At 44.7% G+C, this 23,510-nt stretch overlaps 1 protein-coding gene across 6 annotated transcripts in view; it reads left to right on the top strand.

The window, feature by feature from the left end:
• The window catches only part of LOC110502073 (unconventional myosin-XVI), a 236,277-nt gene extending 213,396 nt beyond the window's left edge, over positions 1-22,881 (top strand). For 4 of the 6 annotated variants that reach the window (XM_036958970.1, XM_036958971.1, XM_036958966.1 and 1 more), the window contains exons 32-35: positions 99-1,346; positions 2,722-2,877; positions 4,272-4,357; positions 19,218-22,881. In XM_036958970.1, coding sequence (XP_036814865.1) covers positions 99-1,346; positions 2,722-2,877; positions 4,272-4,357; positions 19,218-19,397 — 1,670 coding nt within the window. In that variant the 3' untranslated portion in view covers positions 19,398-22,881. Of the gene's footprint in view, positions 1-98; positions 1,347-2,721; positions 2,878-4,271; positions 4,358-7,153; positions 7,278-19,217 lie in introns of all 6 variants that reach the window. The other 2 variants (XM_036958972.1, XM_036958968.1) reach the window with 2 other exon arrangements.
• The last annotated feature ends 629 nt before the right edge of the window (positions 22,882-23,510 follow it).

The following is a 23,510-nucleotide window of genomic DNA, read 5'->3' as shown; positions in this document are numbered from 1 at the left end:
ACACCCCAACTATTATAACCTAAGCTTCTTTGAACCCCAAATCACAGCTGTCAGTGGTGGAACTGTTGTGAACTGCTTCTCGTCTTATCTCTCCCCAGCTCTGTCCAAGCCGCGGCCCCACAGTGATGACTACACAACCATGAGGAAGGTGCCTCCTCCCAAGCCCAAGAGGAGCCCAAACACCAAGCTCACGGGCTCCTATGAAGAGATCAACGCTGCCGGCATTAACCTCCTCCAGCTGCGCCCTGCCGACGTCAAACTGGCCCTGCTGTCCCGCGCTGGGGGACTGGGGGGGGTGATGCGGCACACAGCGTCTGTGGATGGCCCACAGGGGGTGACACTGAGCCTGCACCATGACCAGGATGAGGAGGATGTGTACATAGAGATGGTGGGGGCTCATGCCAGGAGTTACAGTCTGGGAGGCGGCCACCAGGACCCCCCCAACAGCCCCCAGCAGGGAGATGCCGAGGCCGTCTACGAGGAGATGAAGTACTTCCTGCCCGAGGAGGTGGGACTTCCGGTGGGAAACACGGTTGCCATGGCGACAGCTGCTGGGAAGTTGGAGGTGTTAGGGTTGATGTTAGGGTTGGGCTTGTCTCCCTCTCAGAGTGGGGAGGGAAAGAGGGCAGGGCTGGGGGGTCTAGCCACCACTATGGAGGCCCAAACATCCGCCACCGGAGGGGCCAGCAATATCCCTGCACCCTTCCCCAACCTGCTCCCACACCGCCCCCCTCTCCTGGTGTTCCCCCCCTCCCCCGTCACCTGCTCCCCTGCGTCTGATGAGTCGCCCCTCACCCCTTTGGAGGTGAAGAAGCTGCCTGTGTTTGAAACCAACCTGAACTACGCCGGCCCAGACAGCCCCCTCTCCCCCCAGTACTCCCGCCAGCGTGCTGACTCCTCCCCCTCTCTCTCCGTCCTCCTCCCAGACAAGCCCACTCCTCCTCTCACCCCTCCTCCTCCTCCCCCCAATGCCCTGCCTCCTCCCTACCGCCCCCCCTCCCACTTTCCTTTCCCCCCAGAGTCCAGCATCCTCTCCCTTACCCGGGCTGCTTCCGTCACGGGAGGTGGCAGCTCGGACTCTCCCAAACCCTCCTACTCCTCCTCCTCTTCCTCCTCCTCTCATAGGGCTGGAGGAGAGAAGCCCCCTCCCTACTCTCCGGCCAAGTCCACCCGTCCAGAGCCACGCCGTTCCCACTCCTGCTCCTCCTCGCCCCTGCTGTTCAACCCAGCCAACGGGAGACCCCTGACCAGCCCTCAGCCAGCCCTGGATGAGCTCAACACCCTGTTTAGCTCTGGACGCAGCCTGCTCAAGAAGACCACCACAGGACGCAAGATGAGGGAGGGAGGTGAGTCACAATGTATCACACACACACACCCTCAAGATCTTTCCATTGCTTCTCACACTTCTCCTGAGCTTAAAAGGTAGCTACATAACTTAGAGTGTATCCCAACAGTTATTTAACAGTGGGAAGCTCTCCCTGTCCCTCTCTCCTCTCTGGTGTCCTGGCGTTAACCTTTGTTTTTCATTAAAGATGCTCCTTCACTCAGATTTATGAGGCAGCATTGGGCCGACCATGACCACGCCTGGACACTGCCTCCATCGTAGGGGAGGGAGAGGGGAGAGGGGAGGTGGGCAGACCTCTCTATCTGATCCCTCACACATGGTCTCATACACATACATTGATCTGAATGGGGATGCCTGTTATAGTTATTTTTTCTCTGTGGTCACGTGATTACTTCCGGTAGTGGTCTACATTAGGGCCCTAACCCTTCGTCTGTCCAGTGAAACGCCTGGCGTCATGGAAAGAGTCTGCATGCCAGAGGAGGCTGGTAGTCAGGGTCTTGACCGCTGTGTTATTTTGAGGGGTGATGGCGGGGGGATCTGAGAACGGGAGATGCTGCTGGGCTTAACGGGACAGCCTGCTTCCGTTCCCTCCATGGCTCTAAACAGTTATCCGTGACACCCGATGCTCCGGAGTGGCCCGCGGATTAGGGGAAGTATCCCAGCCATGCCTGTGACGAGCAGCCTGCTCCTCCTGTGGGATACGGGAATGCTGCAGGAATGCCATGGGGAAAGGGCAGGTGGCAACAGGGCATTCCCCCAAAAATCTTCTGTCACAGGAAAAGCATTCCCTTTGATTTATGCACACACTCACACACAATTATACAAACACATACCACTCCTTAATTTACATTTTTACTCACTCACACACATAAAAAACCCTGTTCATATCTCTCACTCACTCACTCACTCACTCACTCACTCACTCACTCACTCACTCACTCACTCACTCACTCACTCACTCACTCACTGACTCCTGTTGAGTGGGAGAATTCTGATGGTTATATTTAGTCCTCTTGTGACCAGGAGTCAGGCATTCCTGATATGGGACGGCAGAATTCCCGTCACGCAACACATACAGACACACAACACACACACATTCTGTCTGAGAGGGTTCTCTGAGCTGGTGGGCCTGGTAAGGGGGCAGGTGATTCAGGATTATCGTCCCAGGATTCTTGGAAGCAGAAGGGGCATGGGCTATTGGGGGTCTTTTAGACAAGACTAGACTTACAGTTTAATATTAGACATTCAATTCAATGTATGGAAACAAACCTATGGCAGTAACATTGTAATGTGTGTGTGTGTGTGTGCGTGTGCGTGTGTGCGTGTGTGCGTGTGTGTGTGTGTGTGTGTGTGTGTTTGTGCGTGCCTCCTCCCAGGTTTCAACTCCAACATCAACCTGCCAGGTAGAGAGGAGCACCCAGGCTCCACCCCCACCTCCTCGTCTCCGCAGCTACAGGACAAGAACGCCAACAACCACACCCCCCCCTCCCCAAGCCCCACTCCCATTGAGAACGGCAACCGGCTGTCCAACGGTAAGAGCCAATGTTGGGGTCAGGTGAAGCGGTGAACGATAGGGGGTAAAGAGGTAGGAGGAGAAGAGAAGAGAGGAAACGATCCCAATGATTCCTTTGGTTCCTCCTCGTCTCTTCTCCTCTCTCCGTCATGATCACTGAGGGCTGATACCAATATGACTTCTGTCACCTACATTAGCCAGCAAGGTCACATCAGTGATCCCATAGGGACAAAAGGGGACACTTTAAGACTATTGGGACATGACCAACAGTCTTTTTCAGGATGTGTAGTAGCGTACTAAATCACATATATCTTACATTATTGCATATTGCTTCTATCACATATGGCCATATCAGGCCTCTCAGACTGGTGATAACCATGAAGAAGTGATGAGGAGAGGAATCTGTTAAAAACACTATTGGGATATGACCCGGGGAGTTGAGGGGTGTAGAAGGTAAGAGACCATTGACATACATTGGATATGATGAGTAGGAGGTCTAGGCCATTCTAGACACTAACTCTGGAGTTCTGAGTGTGATGAAGCCACCAGCCCACCTGGGGTCTGTAATAAAGGGAGGAGGGTGGTTGTTTATAAGAGACAATTGAGGGTCATATGATCACTGTGTTTAACCTTGAGAGAGAGAGAGAGAGAGAGAGACCTTTATGGTTGTGAGTTCTGGGGTCTGCTCACAACCAAGAATTCACAGAATGAGACATTGCACGCAGAATTCAGCCTACAAAAAATCACATTGTTATAACACTGTAGATATACATAATATGACATTTAAAATGTCTCTAATCCTTTGGAATTTATGTGTAATGTTTACTGTAAATGTTTTATTGTTTATTTCACTTTTGTTTATTATCTATTGAGTGAGTGAGTGAGTGAGTGAGTGAGTGAGTGAGTGAGTGAGTGAGTGAGTGAGTGAGTGAGTGAGTGAGTGAGAAAAGGCAGGAGGGAGAGGGGTGAAAGGAGAGGGTGAGAGGAGCGATAGAGTGGATTCCGGGACATGAAGAATGAAAGACAGACTGAGAGACAGACAGAGATGAAGGGAGGCGATAGATACAAGAGAATAGACAGGAAGTATTAAATGGGTTGACCCAGAAACTGAGAGTGATTCAGTATTACAATGCAAGTCTAGAGTGACAGAGTACTTTCCTCCCCTCCACTGTAAGGCTGTCCTACTCTGTTTATCCATCTCTCCACTTCTGTCTTTAAGTGGCTACACTGGCTGATATCTTTCCCGTGTGTGTGTGTGTGTGTGTGTGTGTGTGTGTGTGTGTGTGTGTGTGTGTGTGTGTGTGTGTGTGTGTGTGTGTGTGTGTGTGTGTGTGTGTGTGTGTGTGTGTGCGTGTGTGTGTGTGTGTGTGCTTTTCGTTTGTTTGTGTGTGTGTGTACTTGTTTTCTGTTCAGGGTCAATGGAAGATGAGGGTCACACAAAGTCAAACTCTTCCAGCTCATCGTCTCTGCACAGGCATATGGACAGCCATCACACTCAGGTAAATACACACACATACAGGCACAGACACTCTGTCGGTGAGACTGTGTTGGTGGTTCCAGTAGCCCTGGCCCTCAGTTGTGTTACCTTATTTAGACCAGGTTGCCTAACCTCTCTTAATCATCTTTTTAGAGTTGAATCTCTATGAATATGCTGGCATTACAGCACTGCCCTTTCATTGTGGAGAGTGAAACTGACCTGCCTGCCACAGACACACACACACACACACACAAGGATGTGTGTCAGGCCCGCTCGTCTGTTTTGGGTGTTGTTGTTTTTTCATTAAGACTAACAGTAGCAGTATTGAACTTTACTTTTCACTTGTGACGTGATCTTCCCCTAGTTCCCAAGACACTCAATGCTTGTGGTCTATGGTTACAGGACTGGATTTCATCCTCCCCCCCATCACACGGTCCCATGACTGCGTCATATAAGGCCGATCAAGGTCAAATGACCAAGTTGAAACCATGAAGCTCCTTGACACACACAGAGTTCATGTCAGTTGATAAACACACAAACACCCACGCACGCTTGCGCTGTGAGCCTTAATAATTAAAGTAGGGCATGAAATATTCACTGGGACAGAATCAATCCTACTGCGAGAGACGTTTGCAACACCAATAACACCTCGGCAGCAAAAGAGACACAACCCTACACCCTGACACCAGATCCTGAACTAACTCTCTTCTCTACCACCACAACTATCTCAAACCAGTTACTTAACACACACACACACACACACAACCCTACACCCTGACACCAGATCCTGAACTAACTCTCTTCTCTACCACCACAACTATCTCAAACCAGTTACTTAACACACACACACACACACACACACACACACACACACACACACACACACACACACAACCCTACACCCTGACACCAGATCCTGAACTAACTCTCTTCACTACCACCACAACTATCCCAAACCAGTTATCTTAACACACACACAACCACCATCTCCACAAACTAGTAGAGGATACATGTGTTTTTCCTGACAATGTAAACCTGACCAGGGCCCAGAGATTTTCAAAAACTCCTGGCTCCACATAACCCTAATCACCGTAATTGTCCTCTCTGACTGACTTCTCACATAGCCAAGGTCAAATCCATAGGCTGTTGTAGAGCAGGTCTCATCATGACAAGATTTCAATTTGATATAATGGACATGGGTTAAAACCGACCAATATTTCCTCTGGTTTACCCTGACATTATCTGTCCCCAACCTGTCCTCAACCTGTCCTCAACCTGTTCTCAACCTGTCCTCAACAGGAGATTCCAGGATGTAACCGCTCCCCATAATCCACATTGTTAAAACCCAGGGAAAATCATTCTTCATAATTATTGATTGGATCTGATAGGGATTCATAAGTGAGTTAAGATGAGGAGTGTGTAGCTACAGTAGGAAGCGAACAAGAACATTCCAATCGGCGGTCCAACCGGCTCAGGGGACAGTGTTCCCATGAGATTCCAGGGAATGCCGAGGAGGCACACCGACCTTCTAGCCATCGCGGATCCACTTTTCATTTTCCATTGGTTTTGTCTTGTCTTCCATCATACCTGGTTCCAATTCCATCAATTACATGTTGTGTATTTAACCCTTTGTTCCCCCCCATGTCCTTGTCGGTAATTGTTTGTTGTAGTGGTTATGCAACGGTATGCTGGTATTTACCGGGTTTTGTTTGACCCATTTCATGTAATTGTTCTGTTGACGGTGGTTTATGTTTGTTAAACGACACCGTTGTAAATCAGTTTTTGCTCTCCTGCGCCTGACTTCTCTGCCGCCAGTACGCACCTCACTACACTTAATGTGTAGTGTTAAAGATTGATGTTCCAGCACATTCTGTTAAAACAGCTGTTCAAACAATAACAAGGAAAAATCTCCCCACCCATGTTTTGGTAAAAGCTGAGGGATGAGCTGGAGAAATGCAACCACTCTATAATTCATGGACAGAGCTATGGATCCAAGGACTGACCATCCATGGTATCAAAATTATACTTTTAACCATGTTTGTTTACATTTCCTTTGTTTATAAACATCGGAGTAAAACAAGCTTATATTTGGGGTTCTGATGGGGTATGACAGTTGACCTAAGCTCATGAGACATTTATTTCCAAGTTACATTCTTCAAGAATCAATGGGTACATATCATTCAGTCCACAAATGGATGAAGGTATCAATGGGTACATATCATTCAGTCCACAAATGGATGAAGGTATCAATGGGTACATATCATTCAGTCCACAAATGGATGAAGGTATCAATGGGTACATATCATTCAGTCCACAAATGGATGAAGGTATCAATGGGTACATATCATTCAGTCCACAAATGGATGAAGCAACTGCAGATTGCCCCTTTAAGGACAGGCCTAGTTATTCTTACTCTGGCTCAGAACAGCTCCTGATAGAGTAGCACTCTCTAGACAGGTTCATTCTGGAAGTACTCTCTTTCACTCTTTAAGTTACTCTCTGGTGTCTCTAAACATGTGTTCTTTCCTTCTCTGAACTTTTAATGTCTCCCTTACATGGTATCATGTGGAATATGCCATGGTACGAATCCACTGAAGCATTCCATGACACCAGCATGTGATAGTCAAAGAACACAGTATGGATTCAGGGTATGTCAGGTGCCATGCAGTGCTTATTGATCTTACTGTATGTCCCCATTGAATCTTAACAGTAGTGTATTGGGGAATTCTGCTCTTTCTCTCTCTCTCTCTCTCTCTCTCTCTCACTCTCTCTCTCTCTCTCTCTCTCTCTCTCTCACTCTCTCTCCTCCATACTAAAGGATATGGCTGTCTTTCTCTCTTTATCTTCTTCCAGAGGGGTCATCTCAACTTCTCGCCCTTCGGTGCGGGGGCTGCACTCTAAGGCAGAGCGGGCGCGGGAGCACCCCTCACATTAGGGACGGGGTGAGTGTGGTTGACCGTATCATACTCTAGCTCGATGCTCTCCCTCCCTTCCACACTTCCTCTTCTTGTTCAATCCACTTCCTGTAACCTGACACCCTGCTCCTAGGAGAAGTTACCCCTAACCACAGATCTAGGATCAGATTGTCATCCCTGTAATCCTAAACTTAACCATTCGGAGGGGAAAACTGATCTTGGATCCGCGTGTATAAGAGGCAGCTTCATCCTACTCTCCTCCGCTCATCGCTCAGAAAGGAAACTGCAGCTCTGGGTTTGACTCTGTGCTCCACTCTCTGGTTTGACATTCAGCTAAGGGGTGGGGGGAGTGATCCCTAGTTAAAGCCCTAACCCTCAGTCACCTACTACAGGTTGTTCATCTGAATGGATTGGACAGGTATACGCAATATGGCTAAAACTCCACCAAGCCAATAGGAGGGTAAGCTAAAGCAATATCGGTATTGTTCATTCCATGAAATGTCTATGGGGGAGGGGGTAAGTTATTGCCTATGTTTTAGGCAATGAATTAGAGAAGGAAGTGTGTAGAGTCAGGTGGAAAGATGAGCTAGAGTCACACAGTTTGCAGTACAGAAGGGTGCAGAGAAGTGGCCCGTAGTGGGTAAAGTGTATAGGGTAAGTCAGGAAAGGGCAGTGAGAGAGTTAATGGTATACATACTCCTAGTTGGTGAGGTGGGGTTAGATTGTTAGGTGGTGGAGGGAAATGGCTAGCGTTAAGTAGAGTTTAGATGAGGTAGTTTGTCAGTGAGTGGTTCTCTCCTATGGAGCAGCTCAATGAGAGTTGGGGTGTAAACCAACCTGTCGTACGGCTCAGTGGAGTGACCCCGGGCTAACCTCAATATAAGTAGCTTAGGGAGCTGCCTCCACATAATCACAGCCTGGACAGGCCCCACTCAAAGACGGACATGTTTGGAGAACGTTAATCATATGTTTGGGTGCAGACCTTGGTTCTCAGCTTCTCTGTCAGACGTCCTTGGGTGAGGGATGCTCTTGGAGGTTGTCCTTGGACCACACACACGCATAAACACGCACACACGCACGTGCATGCCCACGCAGACGCGCGCACACACGCACATACGCGCGCACGCACACAGAGACAAACACACACAAGCACAGACAAACACACATACACTCATTCACAACAGTGTGCTAAAAGTGGGTGTATATTCATGTCCACATCTGTTATCTTCTCAAACAAAAGAGAGCTGCAGTTTTTTTACACTGTTTTTTTCTCTGCTCATCTACTGGCTTGTTTATGTTTATACTGAATTCATGGGGCCCGTCCCCTTTTCCTTCACAGTGGCATTCATCAATTCATTCATTTTCTTTGACTAGGATTGAAAAACAATAGTTGAAAGGATCGGCATAGATTATTTAATGAAGGACATTGCTTGTGATTGCTACATTGCTTCCATGTGATGGAGGTGATATGGAGGACCTTGATCTATATCTGCGTCTCTTTGATGACCCTTGATTTCTGGTTCAGTCAAGCAAAAATGTAAAAGTTTGCTGCAATTCACGCAAATGAGCGCCAAGATGGATGTAGGGCGACTATGGAAAAATGCATTGTGATTGAGAATTTAGTTATACTGTATATCTCAAAAGACAGCCTAGCATTGTTCCAGCGATCATGAAACATCCATAGTGAATCTCCATTCAACATTAAAATGTAACAGAGAATGGTACACCACAGTCCCATAGTTATAGATTAAAGTAACTCCTATATCCTCCATGAATATCCCTCAGGGCACCTGCTGTCTTTGTAACAACGCAACAAAAGATGCATTCAGCATTGCCCTGAAAAAGCCCTTCATTTTAAACCTTGGGAACTCATTATTCTTATGATAAGTTAACTGGTGTTGAAAAACTCAATAGGGACTGAAATGACTTCATCCTCCGCCCCCTATCTAATCAGGCCTGCCTCTCTCGATGGTTGGAACCCGGTCCCAGTTCCATTATGATGAGTTCATTGAAGAGGTGCGAAAGACTCCGCGACCCAGAATCACATTCTATTAGCCACATTCCAAACTGTGTTTATGTGGGATTAGTAGATCAGAAGAGCGGGGAAAGAGAAGGAGGGATGAATGGGGAAGAGAGGGAAGAGGGGGATGGATAGCTTTTAATTGGCAATGAACGGGTGGGCTTTAGTGCATGTAGACAGTGGTGCTCTGCACTGATCTCATAAGGAAACACATGATTGTTTGTTTGTTTTCTCCCATTGGTTAGTTCAGTAGAGTGACTGCTGAAGGACCCAATTGTGCCACAATGCCAGAGGGAGGCGAGAGAGGGATTAGGGGGAACCCAAAGGGTACTCTGGTTCTTCTCCTAAGGCATGGAAAGGGACAGAAACGAGGGGAGGAAGAATAGAGAGAGGGATAAAGAGAGTGATTGAAAGAGGTATGTAGAGGACGGGGCTGGGCGGAAAGGCATGAGAGCTTGTCTCCCCACATCCAATCCACTCAGGATAATCCCAGTCTTACATGAGAGTGTGTGTGCACAATGTGACATACGTGTTTGTGTCGTTTGTCTGTGTATGTTCGTGTGTATATGCAGGTCTGGTGTTGTTGACCTGTCGCACACAGAGCCTTCTCAGAATTGAAGCGTGCGTGTGATTTTGTCCTGCTGGGTTCCCTGAAATCTCTCTTTTTCCTTAAGCCATGCGTGTGGAGCAGGGAGGCCACACATCTAGGTCATTAGCGGTCACTCCTTCTTTCTCGTGCTTTGTCTCTTGTGTATATGTGTGTGTTATTTAGAGAGAATATCAGCAAGGTCCTTATCTTTTCCTTTATTGGGAGTATTACTCTGTGTGTGGGTCAGTGGCGGTCAGTGCCATTTATGATGAGGGAGGACAATTGTTTTTTTCATGAGCATGGCCTTATTTCTATTTTTGGATGACTTTAATGACTATTCCATTCTCCCAGTTCCCAGTTCAATGTAACATCGATAGGTTTAGGCTACTACATGATACTCAAATTTCCCTCATACCCATCTGAGTTTGCTACAGCCTAGCGGATGAATGAAAGTTTACAATGTAGGTGCGCACAGGTCTAGAGAAAATGTTGAGATAACAGACAGTGACACATGGACAGACTGTGACACATTCAATACCGCCTTGCACACTCTTGCCTGCATCTAGCTTATCTAGGGTGTAATCATTAGTCCAACAGTTGTAAACAAGAGTTTCTATTGGACAAATTCAGGTGTTTTTTATCCCCGTGTCATTTGTTTCCGTTTAAGAAACGTTTTGCTCCAGAATCAGTGGAATGAATCAAGCATAAACACAGTTCACTTTCATAAGCAGCAACATTGTATTCCTTCTCTCCTCTATGCACTCTCTTCCTCTTACCTTCTCCCTTTGTTTGTGGACTTCAATGAACAACACATCAGCTGTATGTGACCAGGCGAAAAAACCTTTCCAAGCCAAACCATGTCATAACTGCTACACACAGCCTACATAGTTGTCCACATATTACAGTAGCTAAAGTAAAATCCTAGTCAACATAGCTAATAGAACTAATGCGTTAGTAAACCCCCTACAATCCTGCAGTAACGTTAGTCAGTAAGCAATACATTAATAAAACCAAAAGCTTTACCTTGACTTGGAAGAGTTCCAGTCCAGTGTTGTGTTGGACAGTCGTAGCCAGTAAGCTAACATAGCATCCCTCTGTTTGAGCCGAGTGTTTGTGTAGACTAAACTAGCCAGCTGCATTTGCTAGCTAAGTAAGTGAAACTGAAAGTGAAAAAAATATGACATCTCTCACTCTTTGTTCTCCTTAATTTTTGAAGAAATTAATATGTTGAAAATAACTATTTTCTTTCTCTCTCTTTGAGTCACCACATTTTACCACATTTTTTTCACCACATTTTATGCACTGCAGTGCTAGCTAGCTGTAGTTTATGCTTTTAGTACTAGATTTATTCTCTGATCCTTTGATTGGGTGTCAATTCCTGCTACAAGAGCTCTGATAGGTTGGAGGACATCCTCCGGATGTTGTCATAATTACCATGTAAGTCTATGGAACGGATTCTTGAGTGGCGCCAGCGGCCTAAGGCACTGATCAGTGCTAGAGTCGTCACTACAGATCCAGGTTCGATCCCGGGCAGTGTCGCAGCCGACCGCGACCGGAAGACCCATGAGGCGGCGCACAATTGGCTCAGTGTCCTCAGGGTTAGGGGAGGGTTTGGCCGGCTGGGATGTCCTTGTCCCATCATGCTCTTGGACTCCTTGTGTGAGCTGGGCGCATGCACGCTGACTTCGGTTGTCAACCTTACTGTGTTTCCTCCGACTCATTGGTGCGGCTGGCTTCCGGGTTAATCGAGCAGTGTGTTAAGAAGCAGTGCGGCTTGGTGGGTCGTGTTTCGTAGGACGCATGCCTCTCGACCTTCGCCTCTCCCGAGTCCGCACGGGAGTTGCAGTGATGGTTCAAGACTGTGATTGCCAATTGGATATCATGAAATTGGGGAATTAAAAAAAATTATAATAATAACTATGAAACGGGCTGACAACCAAGAGCCTCCAATGTTTTGTATTGAAGTCAATGTACCAAGAGGGGGACGGAAGATAGCTGGCCTCCGGCTACACTACCGTTGCTACCCTACAGAGTGCTGTTGAGGCTACTGGAGACCGTCATTGCAAAACAGTGTGTTTTAATCAATTATTTGGTAGACGTGAAAATATTTAGTAATGTTTTATCTAAAAAGGCAAACTTTTTCAATGTTTTTTTATTTTTATTCACTTAGGAGGATGGTCCTCCCCTTCCCCCACTGGTGTGGGTGGGTACATGTCCCGCCTGTGGACTATAGATTTGAATCCAGACACATTTTGCGCATAGCTGTATTTATGTTATTTTGTCTCTGTCGTGTAATGCTTTGAACATAGCAGTATAGTATACAGTTGAAGTAGGACGTTTACATACACTTAGGTTTGAGTCATTAAAACTCGTTTTCAACCACTCCACAAATTTCTTGTTAACAAACTATAGTTTTGGCAAGTCTGTTAGGACATCTACTTCGTGCATGACACAAGTAATTTTTCCAACAATTGTTTACAGACAGATTATTTCACTTTTAAGTCACTGTATCAATATTCCAGTGGGTCAGAAGATTACATTACGTTAACTGTGCCTTTAAACAGCTTGGAAAATTAAAGAAAATTATGTCATGGCTTTAGAAGCTTCTGATAGGCCAATTGACATTATTTGAGTCAATTGGAGGTTTACCTGTGGATGTATTTCAAAGCCTACCTTCAAACTCTGTGCCTCTTTGCTTGACATCATGGGAAAATCAAAATAAGTCAGCCAAGACCACAGAGACCTCCACAAGTCTGGTTCATCCTTTGGAGCAATTTCAAAACGCCTGAAGGTACCATGTTCATCAAACAATAGTACACAACTATAAACACCATGGGACCACGCAGCCGTCAATCCGCTCAGGAAGGAGACGTGTTCTGTCTCCTAAAGATTAACGTACTTTGGTGCGAAATGTGCAAACCAATTCCAGAACAACAGCAAAGGACCCTGTGAAGATGCTGGAGGAAACACGTACAAAAGTATCTATATCCACAGTTAAATGAGTCGTATATTGACATAACCTTAAAGGACGCTCAGCAAGGAAAACAGCCATAAAGAGGCCAGACTACGGTTTGCAACTGCACATGGGGACAAAGATCGTACTTTTTGGAGAAATGTCCTCTGGTCTGATGAATCAAAAATAGAACTGTTTGGTCATAATGACCATTGTTATGTTTAGAGGAAAAAGGGGGAGGCTTGCAAGCCAAAGAACAGCATCCCAACCGTGAAGCATTGAGGTGGCAGCATCATGTTGTGGGGTGCTTTGCTGCAGGAGGAACTGGTGCACTTCACAAAATAGATGGCATCATGAAGGAGGAAAAGTATGTGGATATATTGAAGCAACATCTCAAGACATCAGTCAGGAAGTTAAAGCTTGGTCGCAAATGGGTCCTCCAAATGGACAATGACCCCAAGCGTACTTCCAAAGTTGTGGCAAAATGGCTTAAGGACAACAAAGTCAAGATGTTGGAGTGGTTGTCACAGAGCCCTGACCTCAAACCTGTAGAACATCACCCAACTTATCGTGGGAAGCTTGTGGAAGGCTACACAAAACGTTTGACCCAAGTTAAACAATGTAAAGGCAATGCTATCAAATACTAATTGAGTGTATGTAAACTTCTGATCCACTGGGAAGGTAATGAAAAAAATAAATGCTGAATTAAATCATTCTCTCTACTATTATTCTGACATTTCAAATTCTTAAAATAAAGTGGAGATCCTACCTGACATTAGACAGGGAATTTTTCGAATATTAAATGTCAGGGATGGTGAAAAACTGAGTTTAAATGTATTTGGCTAAGGTGTACAGTCGTGGCCAAAAGTTTTGAGAATGACACAAATATACATTTTCACAAAGTCTGCTGCCTCAGTGTCTTTATATATTTTTGTCAGATGTTACTATGGAATACTGAAGTACAATTACAAGCATTGTATAAGTGTCAACGGCTTTTATTGACAATTACATGAATTTGATGTAAAGAGTTCATATTTGCAGTGTTGACCCTTCTTTTTCAAGACCTCTGCAATCTGCCCTGGTATGCTGTCAATTAACTTCTGGGCCACATCCTGACTGATGGCAGCCCATTCCTGCATAATCAATGCTTGGAGTTTGTCAGAATTTGTGGGTTTTTGTTTGTCCACCTGCATCTTGAGGATTGACCACAATTTCTCAATAGGATTAAGATCTGGGGAGTTTCCTGGCCATGGACCCAAAATATCAATGTTTTGTTCCCCGAGCCACTTAGTTATGGCAAGGTGCTCCATCATGCTGGAAAAGGCATTGTTCGGCATTGTTCGTCACCAAACTGTTCCTGGATGGTTGGGAGAAGTTGTCTAGGAGGATGTGTTGGTGCCATTCTTTATTCATGGCTGTTTAGGCAGAATTGTGAATGAGCCCACTCCCTTGGCTGAGAAGCAACCCCATACACGAATGGTCTCAGGATGCTTTACTGTTGGCATGACACAGGACTGTTGGTAGCGCTCACCTTGTCTTCTCCAGACAAGCTTTTTTCCAGATGCCCCAAACAATAAGAAATCAATTCATCAGAGAAAATGACTTTACCCCAGTCCTCAGCAGTCCAATCCCTGTACCTTTTGCAGAATATCAGCCTGTCCCTGATGTTTTTCCTGGAGAAAAGTGGCTTATTTTCTGCCCTTCTTGACACCAGGCCATCCCCCAAAAGTCTTCACCTCATTGTGCGTGCAGATGCACTCACACCTGCCTGCTGCCATTCCTGGTGGTACCCCGATCCAGCAGCTGAATCAACTTTAGGAAACGGTCCTGGCACTTGCTGGATTTTCTTGGGCAACCTTAAGCCTTCTTCACAACAATTGAACCGCTCTCCTTGAAGTTCTTGATGATCCGATAAATGGTTGATTTAGGTGCAATCTTACTGACAGCATTATCCTTGCCTGTGAAGCCCTTTTTGTTCAAAGCAATGATGACAGCACGTGTTTCCTTGCAGGTAACCATTATTAACAGAGGAAGAACAATGATTCCGATCACCACCTTCATTTTGAAGCTTCCAGTCATTTATTCAAACTCAATCAGCATGACAGAGTGATCTCCAGCCTTGTCCTCGTCAACACCCACACCTGTGTTAACGAGAGAATCACTGACATGATGTCAGCTGGTCCCTTTGTGGCAGGGCTGAAATGCAATGGACATGTTTTGGGAGAATTCATTTGCATGGCAAAGAGGGACTTTGCAATAAATTGCAAATCGTCTGATCACTCTTCATAACATTCTGGAGTATATGCAAATTGCCATCATACAAACTGAGGCAGCAGACTTTGTGAAAATTAATATATGTGTCATTCTCAAAACCTTTGGCCACGACTGCATGTAAACTTCTGACTTCAACTGTAGATCAGGGGTACTCAACTCTTACCTTACGAGGTCCGGAGCCTGCTGGTTTTCTGTTCTGCCTGATACTTATTTGCACACACCTGGTGTCCCAGGTCTAAAACAGTCCTTAATTAGAGGGGAACAATTAAAAAATGCAGTGGAACTGGCTTTGAGGTCCAGAGTTGAGTTTGTTGGATTTAGATACAGATATATACGGTATAGCAAATACACATCAAGGATTGTTTATTTTTTATAAAATGCAATAAACTGGATTGATGTCATTGTTTCATTCTAACATCAGATTATTCAAATATGTCATACAAATCTCCAAACTTCTTTTTGTTTTGTTTTATAGCACTATATAATGCTTCAGGGCTAATTTTGATAACATGTTGGTATGTTTTTCTAGATTCATAACATGAAACATCATTCATAAAGCAAGTATCCCTTAGTTCTAGCACAGGAAATACTTCAATAGTTTAAGCGTATGTTGCAGGACAGTGATCGAAATATTTATTGATCGTAGGGGTGTTAGCAATCAGTGACAGAGTTGACCTGCCTCTGATTGAGTTGACAACTGATACTCAAAACTGATTTTTGCCTCTAGAAATATGTTTATTATAAACATTTGGAAAATGTGGAAAATTATTCATTTAAAAATCCCCAATAAGAATAACCATTCTATCAGATTTTACAGCACTCTGACGGAGTTGATGTTAGACTAAATCTTACAGAGTTGACAAATTAGTATCAATTTAGTTTTTTCTCAGTTGCTTTATGACTCTAAAACCTAATTAAATGTAACATAGCTGAACCGTAAATCATATTCTATCTTAATCTATAAGGATGATTGGAGTTGACAGATTATGGTTGTGATATAGAGATAAAATGAGAGAGTGTGTGTGTGTTCGTGTTATTGCAGTCATGTGTGCGTGTCTGTCTGAGTGTATGGGTGTGTGTTCAATTTAACATGTTTGTATGTGTGCTTGTCAGTTGTGGCAATTGATCGTTTGTCTCATTTGAAAAACTAAATTACTTAATATTCTATCAATAGAGGAATGAGTTGTCTGTCTGTCTGTCTGTCTGTCTGTCTGTCTGTCTGTCTGTCTGTCTGTCTGTCTGTAGGGGAAATTAATTGCATCATCTTTACCATGGCTACTGTAACATCAGACTACCAGATGTGGTTGATGTCACTCATTAAGGAGTAGAGAGAGTCATAGAATCACAATCCATCACTGTGGACTAATGAATGTGTCTTTGTGAATAGCATAATGTCATTGGGTTTGTTTGTCTGTTCATGTGTCTCCATGCATCTCTATCTTGGTATTCCAATGTTTGCTTTGTCAACTGTGATACTCTACTTCGGTGCGTTTAATATCCATTTTTATAGTTTACTCTGTTTGCTACTACTAGTCATCTCTCTCACTCTCCTCCTGCTGCTGCATGCCGCTTACCACACCAAGCCCTGCCCCCTCTCACTCAAGGAGAGAGCAGTTGCTTGATCACTGAGTCACAAGCACTTTCTTGCCGTTCACTCTCCATGGTCAGATGAATGTTTTTAATGTATTTTTTATTTTACCTTTATTTAACTAGACAATTCAGTTAAGAACAAATTCTTATTTTCAATGACGGCCTAGGAACAGTGGGTTAACTGCCTGTTCAGGGGCAGAACGACAGATTTGTACCTTGTCAACTCAGGGGTTTGAACTTGCAACCTTCCGGTTACTAGTCCAACACTCCTACCACTAGGCTACCCTGCCGCCTCGATGTAACAATGCTGCGTTCCACAAGCGTTCTATTCACTATTCGTTTGTGTGTCTTACTGTCTGCAAACTACTATCTGAGTTTGTCTTTTCTTAGCAAGGTGTTGCTAAAATAGTTTGTGTTAGCCGCTAATGCTAATCGCTAGTTAGTTTCTAAATGTACTTAGCGCAAACGTAGCTAGCTAGCTAACGCTACCTGGTACCAGTGCTGGTGTAGGCCTTGATAAACATGTTTGTGCAACAGTATCTAATCAGAGAGTAATAAGTGAAACATCAATATGTTGGCTAGCTAGCTAACTAGCTACACGAAGTAAGAAAACGTGTCATATAACATCTAATTAGGGTCACCTGGAAACACTTACTAACACTTTAGTTTTTTACCCTGTCAATTAATTCCTCCCTGGTTTATTAATTTGTTGTAATGTCAAACAACAATGTGTTCAAGGTGCTGCCCACTATATTCTAACTGTAGAATTAGAATAATCAATGTATTTCCATGATCCCAACAGCTAACAATTAACTCGGCCTATATTTTTTGCCCATATCATGCTGCATGGCACAGTGTTGAAATTACAATAAAAGTACAGGAAATGCAGAAATTGGTGAAAAAAGAAAAACGTTTTTGTTTGGAGTTGGATTGAACACGATAAATGGAGAAACCCCCATTGAAGTCACTTATAATTTATGCGTTGCCACCCTAGTGTCATGAACTACTCATAAAGCATATTTAGAACTTTTATTATTCAAAGACATAAAATACCGACAAATACCGTCAAAACTGTTGTGATATGATATTTTGTCCATATCACCCAGCCCTAACGTGCATATGACAGTAGGACACAGTGTGAATGTCTGCTGTTCCAGTAGCCGGTGTTCCTGGCATCATGGCTCAGAATAGCCTGGCAGGGATGTGTAAATTATAGATTAGGTCACTGAGCACTGTGCTGGTACAGGCTATCAATATATGTGTGTGGATATGTCTGTCAATGTGTGTGCGCATTACTGTGCATTTGTGTGTGTGTGTCTGTGTGCGTGCATGCGTGCGTTTGTGTGTGTGGCCTGGATTCCTAGAGTACGTCAGTGCTGTACTGTGTGCTTGGCGTAGTGCAGGGAAAATGTTGCGGTATGAGTCCCTGCTGTGGTTTTATTTAGCTGTGACGCTCTGCTCCCCTTCTGAACAGAACAGAGATGGAAAACACAGACAGGAATCGCCATCACCTCAACATCATCAGCATAGCAGCAATAGCTTAACCACAACACAGACTGTGTGCATGTCTGTATCTTAGCTTCTGTTTACTGCAGTAACGCAACAGGTTCACTTCTATACCCAGGGCAGTGAAACAGTGGGTTTGTAACCAGGGGAAAAGGGTTAGACCAAACATTTTTGAACATTTCTCCACTACATTGAAAACCCTTATACAGTGATAAAGCTCTATGAGGAGTTTCAGTTTCTGCCCTTAGCAACAGTCAGTTGGTCGCTAGTCGGTTGCTGGCATTAAGTGGCTGTGGATGATTGGAATTCTTGTCTGATTGATCTGCCTGCGTATTGACTGGCTGGTGACTGATGACGTGCTGGACAGACACTGACGGGAGGCTGGGGGTGGGGGGTTTATAGGTGAAGCAAGTATGTGAGGGGTTGCTGCTTCATGCCACCATCCTGTCAGAGCCCATTGCCAGCTCACAAACACACTAGCACACACACACACACACACACACACACACACCTTCATCCCTGTTAGTGTTGATATATAAGTGGGCCACAGTTGATGAGCACAGGTTTATTTCCTCTGCCTCCATTCTAACAGGCCTAGAAGGGAACTGGCCCACTGAGAATGAACAGAGAGGGAATCAACTCAATGATTATGTCTCCTTTCAGAATGATGGATCAGGCCCAGATTACTCTGCGGTGTGACCTATTTCTCCTCAGCTGATGTGGAGGCTTGCGCCAACCAGATCATGATCAGGATATGAATATGATAGATATATCAGAGGTATTCCTCCAGCTCTTTTAGAGACCCATTGAGATATGAGATAAAATTAGTTTTTTTTGGTCTTTCCTATCCTCCTCTATTACCCCACTGCTGGTCATTACAGACCCCTCCGCATCTTACTCATACTCACCCTGGCTATATGTAGTTTACTGTATTGTACTCTATGCTGTCTGCTTATTGCTTTCTCTAGGATGAGATTGATAGGAGATCATTAGTACATTTTTACATTATTTAATTAACCCCTCTCCTTCCGCCAGGTGATCCAGCGTCTACGTGGATGTGGGGGGGACGAGGCCGCCACCCTGGGGGAGTTGCTCCGCTGGCGCAGGACGCTGTGTGAGGGGCGGGCTGACTGGAGGCACCAACGGGACGTCAACGGAACACCACAAACCCCACCCACCACACTGGTCAGGGCTAATAGGAAGTCTTCTACATAGTGGGAGGATGTCCAACCTTGGATATGCCCACTTTCCATGTCTCACACTGCCTTTCTTGTCTGCCTCCTGCCACGCCCTCCTGCCCATGTCTGCCACCCCATTCAGCAAAGGACAGGTCTGAGAGAGAGGCATTTCATTGGCCAGGACTGCCCAACCCACAAGAGCATAACAGATAAAGGACGGAGAAAGGGAATATAGCAGCAATCAGGATCCATTTTATCTCTCTCTCTCTCTCTCTCTCTCTCTCTCTCTCTCTCTCTCTCTCTCTCTCTCTCTCTCTCTCTCTCTCTCTCTCTCTCTCTCTCTCTCTCTCTAACAAGCTGGATGTAGGCTAACAGAGGAGAGGACTGTACATACAATAGTTGCTATGTGGAATGAGGTTTGCCTATGTGTTTTCTGTCTGTAGTAAATATGGTGCACGTTCTCTCTCTATCAAAGCCTACCATGCAGTTACTGCTTACGCAACATCTCCCAGCCCAAACCCCAAACCCCAAAACATGGTGCTGATGTCACTCTGTGTGATGTTATATGTGTCAGGTGTGTGATGCACACTAGGATGAAGCTGCCCCGGCCTAGACGCTGATCTAGGGTCTGTTTTTGTCTTTACCCTCTGATGCTCTTGGGTAAGGTAAGTTGATCCTAGATCTGTGCCTATGGGCACAACAGAACATGTGTGTACCCTTCCCTCCAGACATGTCTGAAGTTTACAAGCGAGCCAAGGCCTTTAAACATCTCCTGTGTTAAACCTCACTGCTCTGGCTTACAGACCAGTTATCATCTCTAGGACCAGGAGGTTTTCCTGACCATGTGATCTGACCAGGGAAAACTCCTGTCTCTAGTCTTCTGGACTCCTTCAGGTATCAGCTACCGCTTTAGCCTCATGCTACAAGGTGCTTTAGGTGCTTCTGTAACCCTGGCAACAATAGCTCAGAGTTCAGGGGTCAGGGAAACCTCAGCGATATCCCATGGTGCACTTGTTTCATCCCCAGCTAGCCAACAGCCTTTCGCTTTAGCGCGAACAGAACATCCACAACAGTAAATAAAATAAAAACACTGGCAGATATTACTGACTAGGCAAGACAATAGCAGAGCTGTATTTTACAACGATGGCCATAGTAGCTAGTTCATGTAGCTAGATCACCTGTGATCAGATTGTATCAATGTCCTGTAAGGTTTTTACTGGGCTTAGTGCCATACAACGGGACTCTAGGCCAGTCAACCTCAGCTATGGCTGATGTATTTTACTGATGTGTTTGTGTAGAGCCAACGCACAACTATCTGTCGCAGTCCCTCAATTAACTACTTATCTAGACTTATTCTACAAACATCTCAGAGAAATAAGCTCTAAACCACAATGGTACTTCCTTCATATTAGCGTCCCATTTGATATGTTCTATCTTGTGTAAATCAATGTTAGGAGCCTGTACACTTTTCTGTACATTTCAAGGATGCAACTGGAGCACAACAGAGTTCTCATGTAAAGCTACCCCATCCTCCTCAATCACTCTCTTTATTTCCCTCCCAAACCCTGCAATATCCCAACACCCCCTCCAAGATACTGTAGGGGTCAGAGGGCATTGCCAGGGTAACCTCCCTGTAAATAATGGCCTATGTTTAATTGTCAAATGTTTTAATTTACTATATCAGAATAGCACAGAAATGGGAAGATGGAAAGGGATTTGGAGAATTGTCTATCTGGCAGATGGAGAATTATATGATTGTCTTGGGTTTAATGCAATGACTGAGGCAAAGAGAAGAGGTTTATTTTATAATGTGAACACCTTTTTTGCGGAATGATTGTCTACTACTATGAAACTTCTTTATACTGTATTTATTTAGTTTGTTTGTTTGTTTCCCTGCGACACCATTGTAAGACAATATTACAGTGGCGAAAGACTGAGGTTTCCACCATTTGTCTGATGGTTGTTTGGATGATAAATTGCACAATATTTGGTGGGGTTTCCACATCGTAAAGGAGTAGCTAGAAGTTGCCCCTAACCACTGATATAGGATCAGATATTTTAACATCCCCCTAATGGTTACGGTTATGATTGGGGAGGGTAATCTGACCATGGTAAATTGGATGGGTGTGCCTCTGCAAGCCGTTGGTTCTTAGAAGATTGGTTTGACTGTAAAAGCCAGGAAGTATCAATAGCTCTGATTGATTTCTCATTTACACTGATCACCCTTCAACAGTCTGATTGATCCTGTATTAGGAATTAGCAGCGCCATCACTAGCGCGTCCTTGGTTGTTGATTGAGCCGTGTGTGCGTGTGAGTGTGTGTATGTGATAAGAAACACAACATTTTCTACAGAAATTGGGCGAAGATCACATCAAACATTGACTAGGAGTGAGCCACATAACCAGACCTTGTGAACACCAAAGCTCTGCTAACGACATTGGATTACAGTATTTCAAAGTGATAGTGTTAAGATAGCATGTCTATATGTGATTGGACGATGCTTTAGGATTGGAACGGAGGTGAAACAACACGTCTGGATAGAACAATACAGTTGGTCATATTGTAGTTCTACATCATGTACATATGACTATTGGACAGAGCTGCCACAGTGCACACAGTATACACTACTTACATTGAGACAGTACCAGTCAATACCAGTATCCTACACACAAAATAAATCACTTCATATAGGTAGGTGTACCACTCCTACTCCGATGTGCTGAGGTCCACCACTAAACATGGTTAAGGTTCGTCCTGTTTTGTATTGTGTCTATTTATCCCATACTACTATGAATGATTTAGTGAAGCAGTGAAAACATGATGAGGATGAAGAGGTATGCATACTTTTTTTAAGGCATTTCAGACAGGATGTTAGTTCTTTGTCTCTCTGCATGATCTGACCACTCATCATTTCCTCTTACCCACCGATGCACGGCAGTTAACGCTTGATATTTGAATATCCTTTTACCCTTTACACTGTGAATCACTGCACTGTCTCACACTGCCATGTCACACTGCCATTTCACACTGCCATTTCACACTGTCATTTAAGACTGCCATGTCTCCTATGCGCTTGTCACCCTACCATGTTTCCCCTTCCTAAAATACAGTAAAAGCTACACACATATGTCCCCCAATCCCGATCCCCAATGTGTTTTCTGACTTCACAACTGATCTAAAGAACTAGGTACTGCCATTTTTCATTCATAGTCAGGTCTCCCTCTCTTTGTCATAAGGTTCCTAGACCAGATGTCTGGTGCTAAAGCCAGTGCAGAAGGGGCATTTTACTGTTCTCAGTCCATGTACAGTATTCCAATGATACATATTTTAGCACATAGGCATATCACAGCCTTGTTTTCATAGTTGTTGTTTTCTTCCCCTTCTTTTTGACAGACATACAGTATATTTTACCTGCATACATTGTGTTTGTGGAAAATCAGAATTATATACGTGTTGTTTCATGTTTTGTTTCCAATGTTTTATAAATACCTGTACAGCAATAAAGCACAATTGTGCCCATTCCCTTGTCCTCTATCTCTATCTCTGTGTGTGTGTGTGTGTGTGTGTGTGTGTGTGTGTGTGTGTGTGTGTGTGTGTGTGTGTGTGTGTGTGCGTGTGCGTGTGCGTGTGAATGCGTGTCGACGGACAAATAGATGGTGTGTGGTGTGAAATGGAAATGTGTTTTTGTTGCATATCCCACTCCCAATGAGACACCCTCGGAGAGTGTGTTCAAGGCCAGGGATCAGCCATTATTGACAGCGACCCTGGAGCATTTCGGGATAAGGGAAGAGTTCACCTATTTGGCTCGGGGATTCGAACTAGCAACCTTTCGGATAATGGCCCGCACTAGGCTACCTGCTGTGTGTGTTTCAATAAATGTATCTGCATATTATGTGTGTGTGAGCAAATTAGTGTTTGTATGTGTGTTTGAGTATTGGTGTGCATAGTGTGTAGGGCCTGTGAGTGTGCATAGAGACTACAATACAAATATCAACTCAGATAGTCCATGTTGCCATTTTCTTAGATATTTAGTTATCAATTTAGCAGTCTTATGGCATGGGGATAGAAGCTGTTCACCCTCTGTAACGCCATGCGATCAAGGGCGGTGCTATTGCTATACCAAGCAGTGATGCAGTCAATCAAGACACTC

This window comes from Oncorhynchus mykiss, chromosome 22, assembly GCF_013265735.2.
Source record: "Oncorhynchus mykiss isolate Arlee chromosome 22, USDA_OmykA_1.1, whole genome shotgun sequence".
In the NCBI taxonomy this organism is placed as follows: Eukaryota; Metazoa; Chordata; class Actinopteri; order Salmoniformes; family Salmonidae; genus Oncorhynchus; species Oncorhynchus mykiss.
Note: the sequence above shows the minus strand (reverse complement) of the source record. Positions and strands in the feature narration are given on the sequence as shown.